Raw genomic sequence first — 23,268 nt, 5'->3', positions numbered from 1 at the left:
GCGGAAGTAGGAATTGTGGGATTTGAAGTTCTCTTCGAGAGATTTCTAGAGTCGTGAAAAAAAAAAAAAAAGCTGCTTTCATTCCGCAAGCAAAGGTGGGAAAAAAATTGGGAAATCCGTCTGTTATTTCGCCATTGTTCCTTACAGTATGAAATCTCTATTGTTATTAAGCTGACTGACATTGTTGTAATCGTTGATCACGGTGCATTCACGGCACCTCGGGCATCATAAAACTATTGTGCGTGTTTATTTCGATACTCAAATAGAGAACAAGTTCTATTTTAACGGAAGTAGAATAATAGACGTCAAAGAAATTACTTAAGACTTACTTGATCACTTAATCAATATCATATCGAGTCGTAGTGTAATACAATTTGCACGAGGTGCAATTGCACCATTTGTTTAGGTGTTTACATGTATATATGTTTCTTAGCTGTCTTTTATGTTTTATGTCTATTTATGTCTGTTTTTGCACGTTGAGAGAGGATTAATAACCGGACTCAAATTCATTATATGTGGAAACATAACCGGACAATTAAGCTGATTCTAATTCTGATATCTGAGCGCCAACAGAAAGCCAGGAATAACAATTCACTTTGGTCTGAGGAATATCATACATTCATCCCGAAACATGGTAAATAATGGTAGCACTGATTGTTTTGCGTTTGCATTTACTTCGCTGTGAATGTGCTTTTGTAAGATAAACCATGAAGAAAACAACAACAACAACAACAACAACAAAAAGGCAAATGAGTAATTTGTTACGTTTGTTATTAAATCATAATATTCCCAGTGAATATATCGTGGGTCTTATTCATTAGCTCTGTTTCCGCGTTTGAAAGTTCGAACCGTAATAAAATACCACGTCAGCTAATTGTAGATATGATACTTGATCAATAACTAACGTTGAAGAAGAAGAGTAGTCTAGCATTACGAGGAGCCGTGAACGCATCATAAGGGGGCGGGACTTGTGTTTGAACGGACAACGGGGGAAATGAGTCTCTGTTGTGTTTGTGTTAGCTGGCGAGGCTCCGTCTAATAGTTTGACCTTAAGAGAGTTAAAATTATAAATTACAGATAATATTGCGGATGATTGAGTTAATGACGAAGTACTCTGCTGTATCTTAACGTTTTCGTTTGGTAAGTATGACGACTGGCGATCAGGCTGGCTGACGTCAGCGGCGTAGCTTTTAGCCGATGTTAGGTGAGGTTTCAAAGGTTGGGGGGGGACCGGGACGCGGTTTGTGAGTGACGATAAGAAGACGTCTCCTCTCATGCGATCGTCTAATTTTCCAAACAGGTTGTCCCGTGGGTCTGCAAGATGCCTATCCGAGCATACTGTACGATTTGCTCCGATTTCTTCGACCACTCGAGGGATGTCGCCGCCATCCACTGCGGCCACACTTTCCACTATGAATGGTAGCTTGATATTAAAAAGTAAATGTCTTATCAACGATACCACCTCGACTTTACGTCTCTTTTTCAGTGGCTAATCCTCTCTCGTTATCTCGCAGTCTTCTTCAGTGGTTTCAGACAGCCCCCACTAAAACCTGCCCACAGTGCAGGAAACAGGTACAGTAACTCTACACCTGCAAACGACCAACAGATACCTGCCCAGCAGAGGACAGATTCAACCTTAATGACTTATTGTGGGGCTTTGTGTGTAGGTCAGCACCAAGCACATCATCAGCAAGTTGTTCTTCGACATTGGTGTAGAGGGGGAGGTCACTGCGGACCCAGAAAGCTTGCAGGTACCAAACTTGCAGCCCTCCTCACTGTTTACATTGATTGGGTTACATTTGGAGCATCTAATCTTCTTTTTTTTTTTCCCCTCACTGTATTTTGTCCCCCTGCCTCAGAACGAGCTCGATCGAATGAAGGCACTCGTAAGCTCCAAAGGTAAGAAATCAAACGATACCGCGATACATGATTTTGAAAAGTGGGCCGCGTCAGTTGATGATCTGTCTCATCTCTTTGTAGAGCGAGACTGGCGAGACAGACAGAAGATGGTGGATGGTTTAAGGGACACTGTGGACAAGCACAAGAGGGACCTGGACAGTGTGCGCAAAGAGATTATGGAAAAGGAGATGCTATGTGCTGCCCTCAAAGTACGCGCTCCCCATTCGCCGTTGCTCCGACTCAATATTTACACTTATTCAAACTGTAGCTGTAATTATATCATGTGTTGACCTCTCCCAGAAACAGATGACATATCTAGAGACACAACAGAATGAAGTTCAGGCTGCCAAGGAGGAAGTCCGGAGACTGAGGACCAAAATGAGATCTTTTGAAAGGTAAGGTCATATTTAGGCTTCTAGTTTTAATCCTTTCCTTCCTTGACCATCTCATAGTCAGCTAAATACCTCTAATCCATCCAGGCCTAGGGTTGTTTATTTTGGCCCAATAGTTGTGGAGCTGTTACTGACTGAATTTCAGGTGGAATTTAAAAAAAAAAAAAAAATAGCTTCACCTCAGTGACTTTGCTGTAAATGTGACAGATGTTCTGGGGTTTTTTTTTTTTTAAATATTGGGTATGTGTGAGCAAATACATTTAGGCTGGAAGAAATCAACCAGAACAGTAAACCTGCAATTTATACATTTTTCAGAATTACCAATTGGCTCAATGTGACAATTTTATGTAAACATTCGCAAGAAAGCTCTGCATAGTACTGTGTCTTCCTTCAGTGTAAAAATACTGCCGTTTTGTCCGCAGCCTGGACGTGTTGCTACAGGGCCAGAGAGCAGAAGTGGAGTCCATGATCACAGACATGGGTGTCAGCCAGGCGGCAGTGGAGCAGCTCTCCATCTACTGCATCTCTCTCAAAAAGTAAGAAACCTCGGAGCTTATGGCAATTGTTTTACCTTATAATTTACTTTGATTTCAAGTTCAGCATCTTCAGTTTGAAAGCAATTTCACATTTTCAGGTTAGTTTTCCTTCATCCCGATCTCAGATACATTAAAATATATCGTTATAACACTTCCTTATTTACTTGTGTATTTAGGTGTTCATTTGCATATAGATTGGATAAATGAAAATCGATCACAAGTGGTCTCTTGAGATGCATGTTTATGCCAGGTGTGCTCAGCCTTAGACTGTAAAAATAACTGAATTACATTAGCAGGGCCATTAACACCTCTTTTAGAAATGTGGGCTTTTGGAGATTATGAGCCTGATTTACTGAGATCTCAAATAAAGGGTACTAAATTGCGTGTTATTTCCAAAAGTTTGCACATTTATTTTGCACCCGTTTGTGGGTGATTTACTACGAGTATTTGCGTCACTGGTACCAGGTGCATATCGCTGTATTTAAATGAGGGGTTTGCGCCTGTTAAAGTGATTCCAGAAATGGAAAACGGAGCGGCCGCGAAAGGAAAAGGTAATCTGATCCAATTGAAATTAAGAAATATAAAAATAACATGAACAAAATGCTATATGGGAGATTATCAGCAAGGAAGTCCATGCCGTCGGGGGAAAAAAAGAAAAAAGCAAGGGAAAAAAACGGCTTAATAATAAAACGTCAGCAATAAAAGAGGAGGGACGGTGGATCTGATGCTTCTAACAAACACTGAGCAGCAGGTCCAATCCACTATATGACATGCAGATGGGTCGAAAAAAAACTTTTCTCAGTCCCGCTGTGTGCAAAATAAATAGACAAAACAAGAAAACAGACAACATAGTGCAAATACAGTTCCACGGTGGAAAAGTTCAGTTTATGGGGAAAGGGGGAGAGAGAGGAGCGAGTTCAGCATGCTGACAGCCTCTTGGGTGAAGCTGTTCCTCAGTCTGGAGGAGCTGCACGGAGGCTGCAGTACCTCCTCCCAGAGGGCAGGAGTCTGAAGAGGCTTTGTGAGGGACGGGTTGAGTCTCCCACCGTGCTGACTGCTTTGCGGGTAAGGCGGGTGTTGTAGATGTCCAGGAGAGAGGGGAGTGCGGAACCAATGGTCCTACCAGCTGCCTTCACTATGCGCTGCAGGGTCTTCGGGTTGGAGGCGGTGCAGCTCCCAGACCACGCAGTGATGCAGCTGGTCAGGATGCTCTCCACGGTGCCTCGGTAGAAGGAGCGCATGATGGCTGCTGGGGCCCCTGCTCTCTTTAATTTGCGGAGGAAGTAGAGGCGCTGCTGGGCTTTCTTGGCCAGTGATGCGGTGTTGTCTGTCCGGGACGGATCCTCGTTGATGTTCACACCCAGAAATTTGGTGGTGCTCGCCTGCTCCGCAGCAGAACCGTTGATGGTCAGAGGAGGGTGTTGCTTGGGTTCTCCTGCAGTCTTTAACAATCTCCCTTGGAGTCACTAGTGTTCAGATGGATGAGGATCCTTGAGCTCCTCTGCACCATCTTTCAGCACACGACCAGGTATGTCATATGAAATAGTCTCAGTCAGTGCCCCGCGAGTGCTCGAGAACCTTATTAGGCCTACCTGTGAATTCTGCGGGACACATTCGGGACCTGGGACATTACATCCGAAGAACAGCACTGGGTGGGATAACCCCGTAGCGATACGCTGGAATGACCCAGAGGCAGGAAAATGCTAAGTCGCAATAAATCGCTGGACAAACGATATGTCTAAATCATTTTTTGCCTCTGAAATCTGAGAAATGTTTAAACGGGTGTAAAACCACGTTCTCGGCATATTCTTTAGTTTCCCTGCGTCTCCTTCTCACCACGATAATAAGAGCAGTCGTCTCTCCTGAATTGCGCATCTGATTAATACGTTCCTTTCAGTCGTACTAAAATACACACGCAATCACTTCTATTTCTATTTTCAGGTTTAGTAAATATTGTTGCGGGTGCTAAATTTTTCTATTTCCATTTCCCCTCCCAGTATTTTTCACCTTCAAGCAGAAACGCCCAATATTACATATGCATGCAGGCAAACACGCAAAATGGACAACGTGTGTTAAATTGCACATTTGAAAGACGCAGTCCTCACTGCACATCGTTAGTAGATCTGCTTGGACATATTTTGCGGGTGATGTGAAGTTTGCACGTGATTTTGCACGCGCAAACCTTTAGTGAATCAGGCTCTTAATCTACAGGTGATTTCCATCTATTACAGTTGCAAGCTTTGTGTGATGGAGGATCATGTTTCGACCACCTGATTGGAATACATATTTCTAACAAGTAGATTTAAACCCTTCCATCAAAGCCTTTTGACTGCACAACATACATTTGGATCCTGTGGTTGAAAGTTTAATGAATGCAAATCTCCCGTCATCATTCACTTTGCATTTATCTCCTGTTTTCCTTTGCCAGGGAGTACGATAATCTAAAAGGAAGCATGAAGTCTTCAAATGACATGTGTGAGAAGCTGAAGAGAGAAGTGCTTTCCTCAAACAACAAGGTAACTGGCTGTTAGTAAGTCACCTCGCCCAGAGAAATCTGTTCTTGAACGTGGAATCTTGAAGTCAAAGGTTGTTTTTGTGTCATTTTAGTTACAGAAAGCTTCGGTGGAGGTGAATCAGACCAAAGAGGACATGAAGTCTCTGCAGAACGATCTGGCCAGTGCTGACAAAGAGATCTCTGTAAGGCAGCTCAAACGGATACACTTTTACTTTTGGTGTCGGGTCAGAGGAGTGATTGTGATTTTTGTGTGCAACATGTCTACAGAGTCTGAAGAAGAAGGTCGAGTTTCTTCAGAGGACTCTGAGCACACCGACGCGGACAAACGAAGCCCTCAGTCGGCTCGTTTTTGAAAGGTGAGGAGTGAAATTTGGCCACGCTTTGACATGATTTTCATGAAAACACTGCATGGCATTTACTTGTGGTATTTGTTTGCCTGCCTGGCAGCCCGGCCCCAATGGAACTGAAGAAGCCTCGCCTCCACCACCCGCCAGATAGTGGCAATATTGATCTCAATATGACCTTTGACATCACTACGCCCGATGATGTGGCCAAGAGGCCGACACAGTTCCCATCGAAGAAGATGCGTCTTGTGTAAGTTTTATGTTGTGTGTGTGTGTGTCTGTTCTCAAGGAAGTTGTTGTCACTCAGAGCCACGTGTTGAATAATAATAGAGCATTTGGAAATCTGGTAAACATTGTGAGCGATGCTGTAAAACTGTTTCTTTTTCAGAACATCTGTGTCCAAACACAAGGAGACAACTTTACCTTTAAGCAAGGTGAGCATTTAATATTCACTCAGTAATGTGCATCTGGTAAATCTTCCACTAACTTTTTTTAATTATTATTTAATTAATTTTTTCTTTCTTTGCTACCTCAGGTTCGAGATGAAGACTCAGCCATGGATCCTTTTTTGAGGAACTCCCTCCTCTTTAGAAAGAAGACTTTCGGTAGCATGTTGGACCCTCGGAGGAACCATGGAGCTGTATGTACAATGCAGCCATCTCTTTGAAAGTCTTTTGTTTTCATATACCACTTGTCCTTTTCAGTGTTCGGTTGAAAGAAATGTGTTTTGTTTCAGGTCAAAACTGGTTATGACGGATTAGGAGGACGAACTAAATTCATTCAACCGGTATCCTTTTTTCCCCGCAATTTGAATACTGCACTGCATGCCTGTCTTCTTAGATATTTGAGCTTTAATGTGCAGAATGATCCGTGTTCACAGTTCGATTTTTGTAATGTTCCAGTTTTTCTGCACGGACTAAAAACGTGCACCGACTAGTTGGTGTCTGAGCAAAGTCAGGAAATAAATCAAAAGTCCATCAGCAAATATTCAGGACAGAAACCGTGAGTGGAAACTGGATGTCATTGTTCCTTAACCAGGCGCTCCACTCCAGTCTCCTTTATCGGAGATCCTCCCGCTGATGAAAGCTAAAAGGAAAAAGGCGACCCGTCCTCTACCCAAGACATGCCTCACTCTGGACGCCTTCCTCGAGTAGGAGTTGCCGTCAGGGTTCAGGACAGCGCACACGAAGATGTGTGTTGGTGTCACAGAGAACCCGCCTGGCAGGGCTTCTGCCACTCGGCACCAAACAGGACTTTTCCAGTTGAAAGTTGTTTTTAAAAGCAGTAACCGGTCTCCTGCTGGCTTTTTGGTGACGTTAGTAAATCTGCTGTAAATTTCCTTTTGTGTTGGTGTGAACTTTTTTTTTGTAGACCGTTTTCTGGCCAGCTTTGGTTTGGAGCTCGCTCTTTTAGCTGTGTGCTAGTGTGTCAATGTGTGCGAGACAAACCGATTTATTTGCAAACCATTCAACCGACTTGTTCTGTATTATGTCATCGATTGTCAGGGATATGTCTATTCTCTGTATGGCGAAAAATAATATTCACTTGGATGTGGAAATACTGCAGGTATTTTTTATTTTTAATGATTCAGCCATATATAACACAGCTCAAATAATAAACAATATTTTTTATTAAGGTTTGTGTAGGGTCTACAAACAATTCCCTCTTGAGATTTATTCACTAACATGTCACTGAGTTGTGCTCGCCTGCAGGTGGCAGTACAAACAGCATTTTGTCACATGTGGACATGAATGTGGTCGGCCGCCAGCAATGTGAGGAAAAACGCACCGCACATAGTAAATGCTGAAACCATTAATATTTAAAAGGCTGCGCCAGTGCAGAAGTAAATCCTCAAGAAGAAAAAAATCTGTCCAAACTCTAAAACCTGAGTTATAATCAAGTAAGAAAAAGAACACTGCAAATAATATCCTGGCAGAAAAGGGGGACTAGTGTTGATTTAGCCCGCTCACCTAAATTATGCTTTTTTTTTTTATATTCACATAAGAAATTTTGTTTAATAGAGGACCTTTTTGTGGCGCAAATTGAAAACGTGGGTGGTGAAGCTTCCTCACAAGGTTCCCATGCATGAACATAAAAGTAGCTTTACCATGATATTTGGCATGCTGCAACACAGCCTGAACTTCGAGCACATTGCTTGATATTTGCACAAACAATGTGGGGAAATGCCAAACATTGTTTTCCAGCATGGAGAAGTAAAAGTACCGTCCTGTCCACAATCACTTGTGTTTCCTGTTTGCACCCAACGATCTTCAGTTTCTACAATGAAATCCAGATTGTGCCGTAAGAATAGCAATGAGAACGCTAATTATAAAATGTGCTGCGTTGCATCAGTGATTGGATGTTGGAATTGATGATGCCGTGAGGAATAACAGTTTGACTTGGGACTATAGTGGCAGGATATGGTGGTGCATTTTAAAAGCTACATCCTTCCAGCGCAATCGGAAGAAAAAGTTACAACACCCCTTACAAACAATATTTCAAAACAATCATGTACACATCAAAAGACACAATCCATGCAGTGCTTTTGAAGCCTGTGACAATAAGGGATTCCACACATGTACATCTTCCTGTAGGGCAAAGGTTGCCATTTAACTTGTTTCCTAAACAGGATTTCCCAGGGAGAGTTAAAACTTACAATACCCCTGGGTCTATTTGAGGTGTACAGTATATGTGGATGTTACAAAAAAAAAACTAACTGTTTTATTTTGTAGTCCTTTCAAGATGGCGCGGCATCATCCCAGTCTCTGTGTAAGTGTGCTAAAAAGTTGTCCATTTTAAGGGTTAGGGCTCCCTTATTGCCCCATTCCAGGTTTCAGACTCATCTAAACAAGTGTGAGAAGAAACATCCACAAACGTCTTCGCTGGTATTTCAATCCAGAATTAAAGGGGAGGGGGAAAAAAACAATCCACTCATCATCATTGAGCATGTCATTGTGGGATTTAGTTGTCATTTTTGTGTCATTTCACTGCGACCTATCCGGCACGATCTTGGACTCTCCGTTCGGTTTGTCGTTGGACTTCTGGGACAGTTGCGTGGACACGGAGGCCGCCTGCGCCACAGATTTGAAGCTGCGCTTTCTCTTCTGGACGTTCTGCTCAGGATGGAAGATGATGACATAGACCTTGGGAATGTAGAGCATGCCCAGCGATACGGTGGCGCTGAGGCTCATGGACACGGTCAGGGTGGTGGTCTGGATGAACATCTGCAAGCAGGGACACATGACACAGGAGGTCAGAAACATCTCTCAAACGTTCTCAAAAATCAGTCCTGACAATTTCCTGACAATTTTTTTTTTGAATTCGTTGAATATAAGCCGTTGATAATTGACTATATATCATTATGAACAAGGTCCAGAAAAAAACCCACTATATGTAATCTCATATACTGTCACAATACAGTCTTTACAATTTTCATCTCAAAGCACAGGAGGCAGTGTTTTTCCCCTGATGAATGATTTATGAGCCAGTATATGTAGTTGGGAAAGGATGCTCTATTTATGGGTTTTGACCACATACTGGCTGCTCTTCCTCTCATTGCAAAATCCAACAATAATAATGAAAGGGGACTCCTCCTCGGTTCTGCCTTCCAATAAATTATGAACTCATTATTCAAGAAAACCGTACAGGGTGTAAATAAAAACCATATGTGCCATAAACAAGATATATTTGTAGCATAAATAAGTCAGAAATTGTAGACTATCTCCAGCAGCAGCCCGTCCTGGCGTCGCACAGGCAGATGTCAACACAGTATAGTTTTTAGCATCTTTGGCATGCAGCTCCTCTCAGTAACCTCTCCATTACAAAAAAGAAGCGGTGGTGATTTAGGAGTAAAGTAGATTGTATTTGTGTGCCTAAAGGAAGCAGACAGACTGGCTCAAGAACAGTGAACGGTGGTTCCATGTGTAACTACAGTCATCATCATGAAGGTAAATCACCTCCTCCCGGGGTCCTGCACATGATGGCAGGATAACGGTCACTACTTTCACAAGCCAGACAAAAGTTACAGTCTATCTTTAGTTCTTTTTCTAAGTGCTCATTTATTGAATGAGATGGCCGGATAGGTTTGCGCAGGGCTCCTCTCATCCTGCAGCTCATCTGACCTCCTTTACTTCCCCTCCCTCTTCTTTTTCTTAATTCACTTCATTTCAATTCGGTAGGAGGTGAAAAGACTTTGAAAGCACCTCGGGCTTTAATTGTTTCTGCCTGAGTGATTCATAATACAGCTCTCTATTAGTCAAAGCCTATCTCTGTTTTTTAAATATTCCCCCAACAGTCTCGTCCCTTTGTGATGGCAGAGAATAGCCCACAAGCTAAATTAAACTCTCAGTAAAGTGGAGGCACGATGTCCTGTGAGTACAGCAGGAAGCAAATAGGAGATGACAGGCAACAAACTCTGATCTCCCTTTGAACAGCTGAGGGATTCATTTACTCATATTACTCTTGTTGTGGTTTATGGTGTATTGCATAATTTGATTCACCTCGCTGTTTTGTGGCACTCCTACTAATTTAAAGGATCTACAGTAAAGATGATTGCAAATGCTCATAAAGAAATTAATGTTGTGATATTTTTCAGTAGGTTAAATTATTACTTTACGTAGACATTTTTTTACCTTTTTTTAAAGACTCCATTCAAAATAAACCATGAATTCATTTTTTCAGTCATTTTGTAATCAAATAGTGAGTTGTTCTCTATTCTGTTGATTTAAAACAGTAAAAATAATTTCATTTATTTTATAGGTGATATCATTTCTTGATCGACCTTTGAAATGTGAAGATTTACTGGTATTCTTTGTCCAATGTGGTAATAAAACACTACCAAATTTAAATTGGTATTTGTCAATACTTTCTTTATAATCTTCAAATTAATTGCTAATGAAAACAATATTTATATAGCCCTAATTATTCAGGTAGCAATTTTTATTTCATCCAGGTAGTTATTTCTGAAGCCATAATTCTTATCTATTTATTGATTATTTGTTTTTTTTTTGTCTTTTGTTTTCTTTAATAATTAATTAATAGTTCACATATAATTGTAATTTATATTGTCAAATCAAAACTACTCCCTTATACATAAAAGGCTCATTTACAAAGCGTCAGAAGCTAAATATAATTAAATGATCACAAATAAAAGTAATCATTAGGCCTCACAGTAGCCTCTGTAAACATATTATGTTATTGGATTATTATTAATGATGCATGACCGTTTAAGCGGGATGGTGGACTTTGACTGAGGTTAAGCTAATTTCAGGTATTTTGCACTGTTGTGTGTAATAAATAGTAACAGTAATTACAAATTACATTATATTTCAAAAGCTGAACATTTAGTTTTATTACAGTAACTAGTAAGTAAAGCTGTCAAATAAATGGCGTAGAGTAAAATGTACAAGATTCCAAACTGAAATGTAGTGGAGTATACATCACCGTGATAAATATAACTGAGAAAACATAACGTGTCTGGTGGAGAAGCTGAAATAAGCAAATGTTCAGCAAATTAGTTTGAAAAATGACTCTAATTAGTCTTTCAGTATTCTGTCGATCGATTCATCATTTAATCAAGTATTTCAGTTTCTTGTATAAGCGTTTGTAAAGGCCTGGATGGCTCTCCAGTAAAGCCTGTAAAAATGCTGAACTCCCCACCTTCTCCGTAGACTGCGCTGTGCCAAAGAAGATGGGTACAAAGGCCAGCCAGACGATGCAGGTGGTGTACATGGTGAAGCCGATGGGCTTGGCCTCGTTAAAGGTCTCAGGAACTCCTCTACTCTTGATGGCGTACACCGTGCAGGTGATCATTAACACGAAACTGTAGCTCAGACACAATATGAGGGACAGGTCAGACATGTCACACTTGAGGACACCACGGGCAAACTCTGGGTTTGGAGGCTTCTGCTCCTCGTAGTCGATGACGGTGTGGGGGGGCATGACGCCGAACCAGATGAACACCGCGAGTAACTGTAGAGAAAGGAAAGTTAGACTGCTCCAAGATATATGTCTGATCAATGTGAAAGAAGCACTTAAAAGCTTACCTGCACTGAGATGAGTATGAAGGTGATAATCAGCTGAGAGGTTGGGCTGATGAACTTCGGAGGTGAGACTGACTTCTTGCCCTGTTCAAAGATGCGGTAGATCCGGTTGGTCTTGGTGAGCATGGCGGCGTAGCTGATGCACATGCCGAGCCCCAGCAGCAGCCTGCGGAAGGCGCACACGGCCGTGCTGGGCTCTGCAATCATGAGGAAGGTGATGAGGTAGATGAGGAAGATGCCTGTCAGCAACACGTAGCTGAGCTCTCTGCCGGAGGCGCGAACAATTGGCGTGTCATTGAAGCGCATGAAGGTGACGATGCATCCGGTGGTGGCCAGGAGGCCCAGGATGGCCAGGAAGACTGGGATGATGGCCCAGGGAGAGCTCCACTCCAGCTTGATGATGGGCGTGGGCCGGCAGCCCGTGCGGTTCTTTAAGGGCCTCATGTCGAAAGGGCACATGTCACAGCTGAACTCATCCAGCAGGTACTGGTAGCCGTCACAGAGCTCGCAGTGCCAGCAGCAGGGAACGCCCTTCACCATCTTCTTCCGTTCGCCAGACTCGCAGGGGAAACTGCACACCGACTCAGGGATCTTACGGTCACCACCTGACCACTGCATCTCCTCCGTCTGGGATGGAAGTACAACGCGCACACGTTGTGTTACTATGTAACACTGGCCAAGACTTTGCAAAAGGCAAAAAACTGCTGCTATCAAAGGATCTACATTCTCATGGCCTTTTTCACACCTGAAAGTCCAGACAAAGGTTTGTGTTTTTGTTACATTCTATACATTCGATCAGGTCTGTTTTGGTTTCATGCTGCAATTTTGGAAGTGCACCAAAGATAACATACCTACCGTATGTCACTGTACTTGACATTGGTTTGTTTTAAGACGCTGTGTGCGTCTGACGTATGTTGGAATGTTGTCAATAACGCCTTTTCCATTGAAATGGTGAAAAATGAATGAACATATTCATTATATAATTTCCACTTTATGACCTTACGACCAGCATTTATTTTCTCCGTTATTATTTGTTTTTATAGCTGAATTTTGATTTCTTTGTTGGACCAAATTACAGTCCAACGCTCTCCTCCTCTCCCCACAAGAAAGAAGTGAAAATGACATTTTTACTTCTTTCCTGGTTATTTTTGCTTTTCTATTGTTTGATGAGCGAAGATACGCTGCCTTAATTTCCTGCAATTGGTGTGAAAGTCGAAATCATCTAGAAAGTGTTTACACACTGCAAACACACCGAACCCTGGTTTAGTTTGATCTGGACCAAGACCACGTCTTTTGGTCAGCCCGAGGCACCTTTCACACCTGCTACTTTTGTTCGCAATAAACTAAAAAAAAAAGTCTCAAATTCCTGACCAAACAGGGTAGGTGTGAACACACAGAGGAGAAAGAACAATGATGACTTCATGAGCAATAATGCATTATTTGTTCCTCTGCTTTAAGTTTAGATCAGTGGTAAATCATCTCCCAATACCACTTTCATGGCAGCGATCGAACTATGACGCTAGCACCAGCTGGCACTTAGCTTAGCATAAAGTCTGGAAACCAGAAAACTGCAGGAAGTTACAGCTGCTGTTCAAGAAATTATTCTACACATCCTAAAACCACAAGGTGTGATTTTTACGCTTTGATTTTTGTAAGAAATAAACAAATTAGATTCATTGTTTTAACTCGTGAGGTTTAGAGCTACTGGTATGCAGTTTTATTACCTAAGACTGCGCTCTCTGCCAGCTTTGTTCTTCTGTTAGTTGCTCGAGGTTAAGTTAACAGCCCACTGGATATATACGTTGTTTTCTTTATACTCTTAAAACTGTTTAATCTGAAGTTACCAGTTAGCCCACTTTACCGTAAAGCGAGGAAACGAAGGAAAACAGCCAGCTTCATTCTTTCAAAAGGGAAAAAACAACCACTAGAACCACAAGCTGACTAAATAACACTGTATTTCTTGTTTGTTTAATCTATGCAAAAAAAACCACAGAATGCAAATGACAGTTTGCAGTTTTACAGAGTTGGACAAGTTTTGTACCAGATCATTTAATGGCCGTAAGCAGTGGCTCCCTTGATTCGCTACTGTTGCTTGGTAACCTCATATTAACTACTCCAGGAAGTCAATGCTCTTTAGAAGTTCGGAGGTGCTGGTAGTTGAATATTTGTACCTTTAGACAGAGCCAGGTTTGACTTGGAGTTTCACTGTTTCCAGTCTTTACGCTTATGTTTCAGCAAGAAAGTGAGTAATTGTACTTCTCGATCTCAAGTTGGACCTACAAAGCACTAAAAACTGATATTTACATTGAGTCGCAGGTGGTTTGTCCACTGGCCGATATCCTTGTAGCCGGGGTTGGTCACATTGGACAACTGGTACTGGAAGATGTCATAGCGACCGGGAGCGTCTCCGTTCTCATTGAACATCACTCCAGTTCCTGCGCTGCCTGTTTGATGGAAACAAGAGTTTTACCAACCAACACCAGCTTGTCAAAGCAAGTCTGAGGAGATGAGGAATTCAAGCTGTCTTTGCTGGAGACATGCACCCCTCATCTCTGGTGGCTAAGAACTCCCACACACTGTTGAATGTAGCTTGTATTGCTTACTCCAGTCTTGTGCAATCATGTGAATGCTAAGTGCAAGATGCTCTTTAGTGAAGGCTCTCCTGCACACGCACCGTCTTTCAGTGCACTCTGCTCTGTTGCCCTAAAGTGATTGAATGTTCCTCTCAGGTCCCTGCAGGCGCTCAATCAGAAAATCTTCCATACAAGCCAAGGTCATCCAGCAGGAGGAAAGCAGTAAATAGGATGCTTTCATAGAACACTTATTTTTCTTTTTTCCAAACTGTGACTTTTTCATGAAAGACGAGGATGAAAAGCGGGAGTGTCGTGTATAAAGAAGAGCGAGGAGGCAGCCCTCAGGAGGAGACGTGCTTTGAAGAAATGTGCTGTGTTCTGCAGCTCGATACATTAGCAGAAACATCTCAAAGCTTCCGTCTTCAAGCCGACCTCCCTTCTGCTGTTTTCTATTTTAAATTTGCTCCTTTTCAAACCCTCTGCAGTGGCAGGGAGCAGCAGTAGAAAAGCAGAGACTTTGCCGATCAATCAGCATTTCCCTTCCAGTTACGGCAAAAGACTAAAATTCTCCTTTTATTTTATGAGAAAGGTGAATAAAACCATCAGATTTAAAGTTGAAACCTCACCATTGAAGTTCACGGAGTGAATGTACTGGAGGAGCATGCGTCCTTCCACGGGGTCCATCTTCTCGCAGACCCCCATGGAGCCAGGACAGAGGTCCATGTGCATGCTGTGTAAGGCATGAGCCATTGCATACACAGCATCAATCACAAACTGCACCTTGCCCTCCTGTTCGTACTGAGAGTCACGACTGATTCTTTCTTCACCTAGCGGGCAAAAAAAAAAAAAAGTCAGACACAGTGCTCACCGACACAGAACTAAGACAAATGGAATTTTTTTTGTCCAATGACTTCTCTGCAGTTCAATCTGCAGCCTGATTACCTGTACATTTTCTTCTAGCGGGGTCATATTTTATGCCGGGGCGAGTTAGTTTGCATTTGAAGTCATCCTCCCAGAATTCTGCGAACCACATGTTTCTTCTGTTGTTTTCCAGAGACCTCGAAGTGAAGTACTGGTCGAACCCTGAATCATTTCACATTTAATTTTATCTTTCATGAAAATGTCACACATCTATTAAAATAACAGGAATTTGATTGGTATGTTGCAATATCAATAATCACAATGTTCTAAAATCAGCACAAAAAAAACCCCACATTTTTACTCAATGAAATATGGCTATGACTCAGTTTACCCAATATATATGTGGATAGATATATCAGACTTCACTATTCATTTCCTTTATTCGTTGCATTGGTATTACACTCATCCATCAACGTCACAGGCTTTGGTAGGTATTCTTATTGCATCCAGGGGGGTTAGAGTTAGATGTAATAATCTGATTTGACACGTCGTCCTACCATCGATCGAGGCTCTTTTGGGCAGGATGGTGACAGCGCCTTCAGCCACATCTTCCTGGTCTTGAATGGGGGAGCTTTTGGCGCCCCAGCTGTCAGATCCGACAAACAGGAAGTGGCCAGTCAGGTTGGCCTGTTTGGCAGCCTGCAACACACGTCTGAAAGTGGACACATTATACTCCATTACACACTTTCGACTGCACTCCTCTGCAGTGTGGATGAAAATGATTCTGAAACAGGAGCCTTGATTATTAAATATAAAGGTGCATCCTTGTGCGCATTTTATCATCTGGTTGATTTGATATTTCTCTTATATGGCATGCAGCAGAGCTCAACTCACTTGATGTCATCCTCATTGGCAAAGATTATGACCCCGCGAGCGTTAGACGTCTCCATCAGCCTCTTGATGATTTTCTCAAACTCCCGTGGTCTGGGCTCTCTGGGAATCTTTATGGACTGTCCAATACACACCCCTCCTGTGTCAGAGACATTAGGAAAATGTTGGCATTACTGCACATTCCTATTTTTCATTTCTTCATTGCACAACAAAATTATAACATCATGAAATAAATTAAACCTAAACAGCATATTACAGATTACAAAAAAATATGAATTATACTGATGGTATGTAAGCTTAGATAGTCATGTTCCACTGCAGGATGGTGTTCTAGTCACCCTAGTTAGCAAATGATAGCATGCTCAACTAAGTTGGTGAACACGGCCTTATCGAGTCTCTAGCACAGCTACTAGTCGGTAAATCAGATATAATTATTTATTACATTAAGTAATGATGAGCCACACGAGGAGCCAGGAGACTCATGCTAACATGCAACTGTTTAGCGGGTGCTGTGATTGCCATTTTAATTTGACATGTTAACATGGCAGCATTTGCTCAGAAGCACTTAACACAAACAACTGAAGCTCTTGGGAACTGTATCAGTTTATAAGGATGGCTGTGGCTCAGATGATAGAACCCACTTATCTTAAGGTTGGTAGTTCAATCCCCGGTTCCTCTAGTCCACGTGCCGAAGTGTCCTTGGGCAAGACACTAAAGGTTTCTCCCAATGTAGGCAAGCGTCTTACATGGAAACTCTGCCACCATTGAGTGTGAAAGGGTGGATGGGACACACTGTAAAGCCCTTTGAGACCTCAAAATGTCCAAAGGTGGCTTATAAGCAGCTACAAAGCCTTTAGTTCATAAACCTTTCATTTTATGATTTGTAACCATTTTATTGTTATTTTAGTCCAAAACACTACAGTAAACCTTATTGGTGCAACTGGAAAAGTCAGGAAATCATCAAACTCCTGAGGATACATTGTGTGGATGATCATGAAAGCATGTACAGAATTTCAAGGCAAACCATCCAATAGTTGTTGTAGTTGATGTTTCAGTCTCCAGATCAAAGCAGTGGACTGGCAGGGCTGCCAGAGAGGCTAAAAACAAGATGCTGGTATAGCAGTGTGCAGCTCATCATTGTCAGTCATTGCTGTATGATTTGGTTGATATGAAATCTGAACACTGACAACAGCATTTGTGCTTTTAAACCCTTATGATGGGCCCTGTTAGTCCGTGTGTATTAAGGGATTGCTCTGTCCTATTTTGGTCTTTTAATGAGTGAGAACACAGCTTGACAAAAGAGTAATCCCTTATTGTCACAGCCGCGACTTTACATTCATACACAGCCAGACACACAACCTGCTTCTCTGGATATCTGGAGGAAAGCGTCCACGCCACTCTCGCCGTAGTTGCCCTCGGAGGCCAGCGTGGAGACGTAGTTCCAGCCCATGGCTTTGACTATGTCCACCATGGCTTGGGCCTGGTAGGAGTCAGGAGGCACCACACGGGAGAAGAACTCGTAGCGGCTGTTGTCGCTCAGCTCCGGGGCAGTGGAAGCGTAGCTGATCTGGGGAATCTGAGGCACATGGATGGGTCAGCAGTGAAGAAAGGGTCAGGTCAAGTGGAAAACATGAGCAGGACTGATTATCAGGTCAATATGTGAAACCAAAGGTAAAAGGGAGGACAAGAATAGGCAGTGAACCATGTCAGGGGATGATGCACTACTTACTGACAGACAAAGCCTTAACAGTGTCTAAATGGAGGCCTTCCACATGAACTCTGACAAGTTGTAATGCATTAAAATCCACAAATTTGACTCTGATTGAGAGCGCTCATCTCTTCAACAGCCTGTGTTCTTAGCAATTCTCAGAACTGAGGCAACTTCAAAGTGCGATCTGCCCAGAGCTGGTTTGTGCTGAGGACACGTCACAGTGAAATACAGATGTTAGAAGCCACAGCTGTAAAAGCATTTGTTTGGAAAAAAAAAAATGGTTGAGAAGATTAATTTACTGGTGAGCTACTTCTTTAATGACACAGTTTTTATCGACAGTCTCAACCCTGAACCTGCTAATGCCGGCCAAACCAGCGTGGCTTAACGTCGGGCCCTCTGAAGCGGACGAAGAGAGAAAGGTAGACACAAGGGGTAGTGAAGGGGAGAAGGAGAGAGGAGGGAGAGAACCATTTCACAGATTATCTGGAAGGATTATAGGGGTTTTAGTCAAATTATGTTAAGCACAGAGGGAGAGACAGAGATCAAGAGACTAGAAAAAGGTTAGCATTTCTCAGCTGTAAGCCATACAATATATTTAATTCTGGTGGCCACATGCAGCTTAAATTTGCCGCTCTGTCAACCCCATCGAGGTAAAATGTATTGGTTCGTATTCATGTTTCAGACCACATGCTTTAACCTGGGGGTGACCTTTCTCTGAACTGAAACGCCCCTCTACCGTCGTAAGAGTGACTGGCCCACTGAGTGGGACATCAGTGTCCGCAAGGTGATTCAGATGTTTGCGCACAATTTTGTCATGAACAAGAAAACATGTAATCCCCTCCAAATTAATCCCACAGAAGCATCTGTGCCAAATCACTCGTTAAAATCAATGAGCCGTATCACTAACAGACAGTAAGTATCCTCTCATATTCCAGTCCTGCTAAAATCTTCTCCCAGTCAGTAAATGACTGAAACTGTCGTGGTTTCAATGAAGTTGACTGGACACTGAATGGACTTCTGCTTGAGTACAAAATGAAGAGACTCTGACAAGCATGGATTTTGGATTCATGCATTCTTATGAGAAATGTGCCTACAGGTGACGTCTCAGAGGTTCATGAGAGCTAAATTAATTTTCTCAATCATATTTTCATTACCCAACAGTAATCTGGAATTATTATGGTTTAATCAAATTAACTTGAACTGCAATTTCTATAATTCCAAAAAGTGCATTACAATATTGGAAGATACCAAATTAAAGGGATTATCAAGAACCCGGTTGTAAATAATGATTATTTTCACGCTCAGTTCATTCATTGAATACTTTTATGATTAACCTATTTAATAGCAAACTAATTTAGTTTGTCAACTGCAAAAATACAATTTTAAAACCGTCCATCACAAATTCCAAGAGCCCAAAGTACAACTTCACTTCGCTTATTTTGTCTATCAAGCAGTCCAAGACCACAAGATATTGCAGCTACACTTAGCACATTTCACATCCTCAAATAATGATCAATCAATGCATTATTGAAGCAACTAATTGTTTCAGGCCTATTTGGAAATTTTATAAAAGCTTTATTTAAAAAGGCACGGTAGGAACGCTGTTATTGGACAAGCACAATTAAAGACTTTAAAGTTGGTTTAAAAGTCGACTGATGATTTAAAATGACTTTTACCTGCATCTGTAGTTTGTACTCACCTACAGCAGGAAATATACATGGACTAACAATATGTGTGATAGATTCTGACACATCTCCCGCCCTGGTTAAGAGCAGATGTTTCAATGTATAGTCAACGTCAGACTAGAAGCGCCCGCAGTCCGGAGAGCAGCACATATGGACGGCAGGAGGAAACACACCATTTAGATAAATCTACTCCACACTAGTCACAAGTTGCTGTTATCCTAGAACCAATGTCATCCTGCTGCCCTGATGCTCTATTTTCAGCCCAGGGTCCTGAGCTGCTGAGAGGGGCTTAGTGGAGGTTGGGATCCATAATTCTGTAGTTAACATCTGCCCTGTATGCAAGCTGCCCCCTCCTTGGCTCTCAACTCAGCATCCTCACCATGAAGACGGCCGCAACAAGTAGCATCCATGAAAGTAGGAAGGTCCAGTTTTATATTACACAAATTTGGCTGATTTGACCCAGGCTGGTGTTTATATGCAAACATATCTAGATTTCTTAATGTCTAATATGGGATCTACACCGACTCCGTGTCTCATCATTGCCACAAGCAAACTGTAATCGGTGTAATTAATCATCAATGGTCAATCATCTAAAAAAAACTACACCACACACAAAACGGATTAGCCTCCGGAGGCCACCCATGACAATAGATTCACAACCCTGTGAAAGTGTTGTTCACAGCCGGCAATATAGAAGTCCATTTAGATTACACGGCATTTACGATCAGCTGTTTCAATTATTTTGTCATTATACCATCAGATTGAATGGGTTGAATGCGTGTCATTGTACAGTAGCATTAAATTATGTGCAACACAAAATATTTTTATGAGATTTTGTTATCGAATGTTTTCAAATTTCACTGTGACTGTAACGGTGAATTCAGTTTTTTTCTAAGGGTCTTTACTTTAAGTGAATAAGACTATAATGTGAAACCAACCATCTACAAACAAGTACAGATGGATTCAGTAAACGAGGGAAGTTTAGCTAGTTTGAGCTAAAGATCAATTTCAAAAGTGCAAGTTCCAACACATGGACACAGGAAGTTTGCTTATGGAGCAGAACTGGTCACTGAGAAAAGCCTCTCAGATCTTAAAATAGGGACAGTTGCTCACTTTCTGGCTCATTGTCAGTGGAGTCTTCCTCTGAATCGGATGGTTTTTGAATGTGCTTCTCAGCCTTTTATGGTATGTCAACTCTAAAAAATTAAGCGATGCTGCTCATGATTCCATTTAAACATTTTAGAAGTTCAAAATATGTGAAATTATTTAGAGTTTGACCTTTTTTCTACTAGTTTAAAAACAATCAAAGTTTGGTGTAATTTATTTGTCTCATCCCTTTAATCATCCTGGGTCCTATCTTCAGAAATTGGAACTGATGTGCCTCTCTATTTCTGCTTTTATGAACATGGACAAAAGGGAGATGGACTGAAGGTGTAAGGAATTTAATGAAGAATGGATCTAATGAAGAGAGGTAGAAAGTCTCACCGCAAACAGTCTGAGCACGTTGGCCACCATGATGGACACCGAGCTGCCCGACGCCCCGATCACCCCGACCACCCTCTCCGGTTTGGGGATGATGGGAGGCTCTCCATTCGAGCAGCGCACATCGGAGTTGTCCTTCTGGATGAGGGCCTGGACGAAGGTGAGCGACTGCTCCAGGGCGTAGGTGTCCCTGGAGCAGGTGTCCAGGATCCGAGCCCCGAGTGTGATGTTAGGCAGCAGGTCCGGGTCACTGTTGATTTGGTCCAAGGCGTAAAGCATGGCCTCCAGTCGGTGGACCCCCTTCTCTCTCTTGATCTCACCACAGGGTACGCCGGCGGGCCCTCGAGAGTGCACCGGGAAGAGCCCGCCCAGGGTGATGTCACCCTCGATTTTGATGGACTGAGGCTGGGTGCCCTGCTGGGCCTGGGAGGGCGGACCGACCCCCACCAGCAGAACCCAAAGCAGCTGAAGCCATGTCTGGTGTCCAAACGATGTACTGAGCCAGCAGCACTGATGGGACGAGCGGGCCTCTGATGTCATGATGATGACCTGCAGAGGTACTGACAGCACCAGGCCACTCCCTCTACCTTTGACCCCTGAGAGCAACCAGAAAGGACACGTTAAGGGGTGATTATCATCACATATAGTTACAAGGTGAGTTACATACACTCATTCTTCTTAATGATAAGAGGAACGCTAGAAACTGTATGACTGCTAGAGCCGTTTTAAATCTTATTGTTCCAACCATTCTTGTTCATTTAAAAATAGATAAATCAGTTCTATTTCCCACAGTGTTAAACTCTTAACACTTTATATTATTTTTGATTCAGTCCATAAAAGTTATCCCCAGTAAAATATTAAATACACAATACATCTTTGATGATCACACACTACATAAAATTGAACATTTCTTGTGGATAATTTTTCTACATATTTCTATTTAATTCTGCATGGCACGTTTGATGTGTTTTAGTTGTGCAACACAAGATTGTGACGTGTGGAATTGCAGAGCTGCCAATCAATGCTAAAAGTGATTACCTTGTGAGGTAACATTTTATAAATGCAGAGACTGCACCTACAGAGTAGGTTTGGTGCAATAAATCTGAAACAATGTCAGAAAAAGAACACAATATAAGCTGGAGATGTATACACTTAAAAAATTTAAAAAAATAAAAAGCTTGTGGCTGAAGAGGAGATTTTAGACAGCATGCACGATGACACAGAAGCTTTTATCACAAAGAGCAGAGAGCCGATGATGGAAAACACTATAAATTTTGCAAAACAGAAAACATCAACTAAATCTTCAGAGAATTTCATGCTCCAAAAGCTGGAGCAGGTTAGTTATATCTGCACGGGGATCTGTGGCAAAAACCACAACAATTGACTACAGCATTTTTTTTTTTTTATGACAGTTTTAAGAGTGTAAAAATATTTATGGTTTCTGGAGAAAATGTCTTTATCACAACTGTAACTTGATTTTGTTATAATAGTGAAAAACTTTAAAACTGTAACATATACTTAAACTGATATTTCTGTTTATCTGCACTTGTAAAGATTAATTTGTGGAAATTAGTTTGAAAGATTCTCAAAATCAATTAGAGCATGATATGAAGCTGCCGAAATCAAACAACTGTTGCAGACAATGTCCCTTCTGGAAATGCCGTTAATCTGCAACCTGCATGTGGAGCAAATCCTTCTTACCTGCCCATTCTTCATCGACCAGTCGTGATTTTATCCATCACACGAGCTCTTCCTCGCAGGCCTCCATCCATGGTTCAAAAATCAGTGCTTATATGTCTAGAGGCTCCCCTCTCCTCACCACAAGTAAATCCTCTATCATCTCAGATAGTCTCTGTGCACTCTCAAAAATAGCCAAAAAACAACAACAAAAACAACAACAACAAAACAATGGTGTGAAAAAGAAGCGCTTGTGATTTATAAAGACAAAATGAGAACGCGGACTTTGGAGGCTTTAGGGTATAGTGTCATAGCAGTCAGAGAAAAGTGCAGAAAAAGCGCAACATTATGGCAGTGAGATTCTACAAATCACTACCAAATCCCTTAAAAGCTCTCTCCCTCTCTCTCTGTCTCTCTCTCTCTTGTTCTTTCTCCTCTGTCCACCCCCCTCCTCCACCTCCCTTCCCCCTCCTCTTCCCGCCCCCTCGCTCTCTCTCTCTCTTTCTCTGTGGTGAACCCTCTCCTCCCTCGCTCGTTCTTTCAGCGCACTAATGGCCACAGATTGGGATTATCATTCAGGCGTCTGTGAAGAAAGCACTGGGTGGACTAGCCCATTTTTGTATTTTTTTTTTCATACAGCTGAACCAAATGCAGAACCCTC

The 23,268-nt window shown here is 42.1% G+C and overlaps 2 protein-coding genes across 2 annotated transcripts; one reads left to right on the top strand and one right to left on the bottom strand.

The window, feature by feature from the left end:
* Positions 1 to 994: 994 nt before the first annotated feature.
* Positions 995 to 7,321, top strand: traip (TRAF-interacting protein). The gene is made up of 16 exons (XM_069714082.1): positions 995 to 1,140; positions 1,301 to 1,419; positions 1,515 to 1,572; positions 1,668 to 1,751; positions 1,860 to 1,899; positions 1,981 to 2,108; positions 2,200 to 2,294; positions 2,714 to 2,827; positions 5,256 to 5,343; positions 5,435 to 5,524; positions 5,610 to 5,698; positions 5,790 to 5,936; positions 6,075 to 6,120; positions 6,222 to 6,326; positions 6,423 to 6,473; positions 6,739 to 7,321. Exons 2-16 carry the CDS (start codon positions 1,322 to 1,324, stop codon positions 6,838 to 6,840), a joined length of 1,335 nt encoding a protein of 444 aa, XP_069570183.1. The 5' UTR covers positions 995 to 1,140; positions 1,301 to 1,321; the 3' UTR covers positions 6,841 to 7,321.
* On the bottom strand, positions 7,237 to 22,940 carry grm6b (glutamate receptor, metabotropic 6b). Its single transcript, XM_069714071.1, has 11 exons — positions 22,632 to 22,940; positions 20,934 to 21,526; positions 17,412 to 17,628; positions 16,056 to 16,191; positions 15,719 to 15,873; positions 15,243 to 15,383; positions 14,927 to 15,127; positions 14,032 to 14,171; positions 11,731 to 12,354; positions 11,345 to 11,656; positions 7,237 to 8,910 (listed from the first exon to the last, which is right to left on the bottom strand). Exons 2-11 carry the CDS (start codon positions 21,468 to 21,470, stop codon positions 8,671 to 8,673), a joined length of 2,703 nt encoding a protein of 900 aa, XP_069570172.1. The 5' UTR covers positions 21,471 to 21,526; positions 22,632 to 22,940; the 3' UTR covers positions 7,237 to 8,670.
* Positions 22,941 to 23,268: the final 328 nt, after the last annotated feature.

Source organism: Brachyistius frenatus, unplaced genomic scaffold (assembly GCF_029030835.1).
Source record: "Brachyistius frenatus isolate BFR_SWC_R1_liver_20210118 unplaced genomic scaffold, ASM2903083v1 Contig_4, whole genome shotgun sequence".
In the NCBI taxonomy this organism is placed as follows: domain Eukaryota; kingdom Metazoa; phylum Chordata; class Actinopteri; family Embiotocidae; genus Brachyistius; species Brachyistius frenatus.
Note: the sequence above shows the minus strand (reverse complement) of the source record. Positions and strands in the feature narration are given on the sequence as shown.

Excerpts from the sequence above, each read along its gene's own strand:
- traip (XM_069714082.1), top strand. The coding sequence starts at position 1,322 with ATGCCTATCCGAGCATACTGTACGATTTGCTCCGATTTCTTCGACCAC. Across the intron at positions 1,420-1,514 it reads CACACTTTCCACTATGAATG|TCTTCTTCAGTGGTTTCAGA; the intron begins GTAGCTTGATAT and ends GTTATCTCGCAG. Across the intron at positions 6,474-6,738 it reads GAACTAAATTCATTCAACCG|TCTCCTTTATCGGAGATCCT; the intron begins GTATCCTTTTTT and ends GCTCCACTCCAG.
- grm6b (XM_069714071.1), bottom strand. The coding sequence starts at position 21,470 with ATGACATCAGAGGCCCGCTCGTCCCATCAGTGCTGCTGGCTCAGTACA. Across the intron at positions 15,384-15,718 it reads CAAAAGAGCCTCGATCGATG|GGTTCGACCAGTACTTCACT; the intron begins GTAGGACGACGT and ends GAAATGATTCAG. Across the intron at positions 8,911-11,344 it reads CAGCGCAGTCTACGGAGAAG|ATGTTCATCCAGACCACCAC; the intron begins GTGGGGAGTTCA and ends CCCTGCTTGCAG.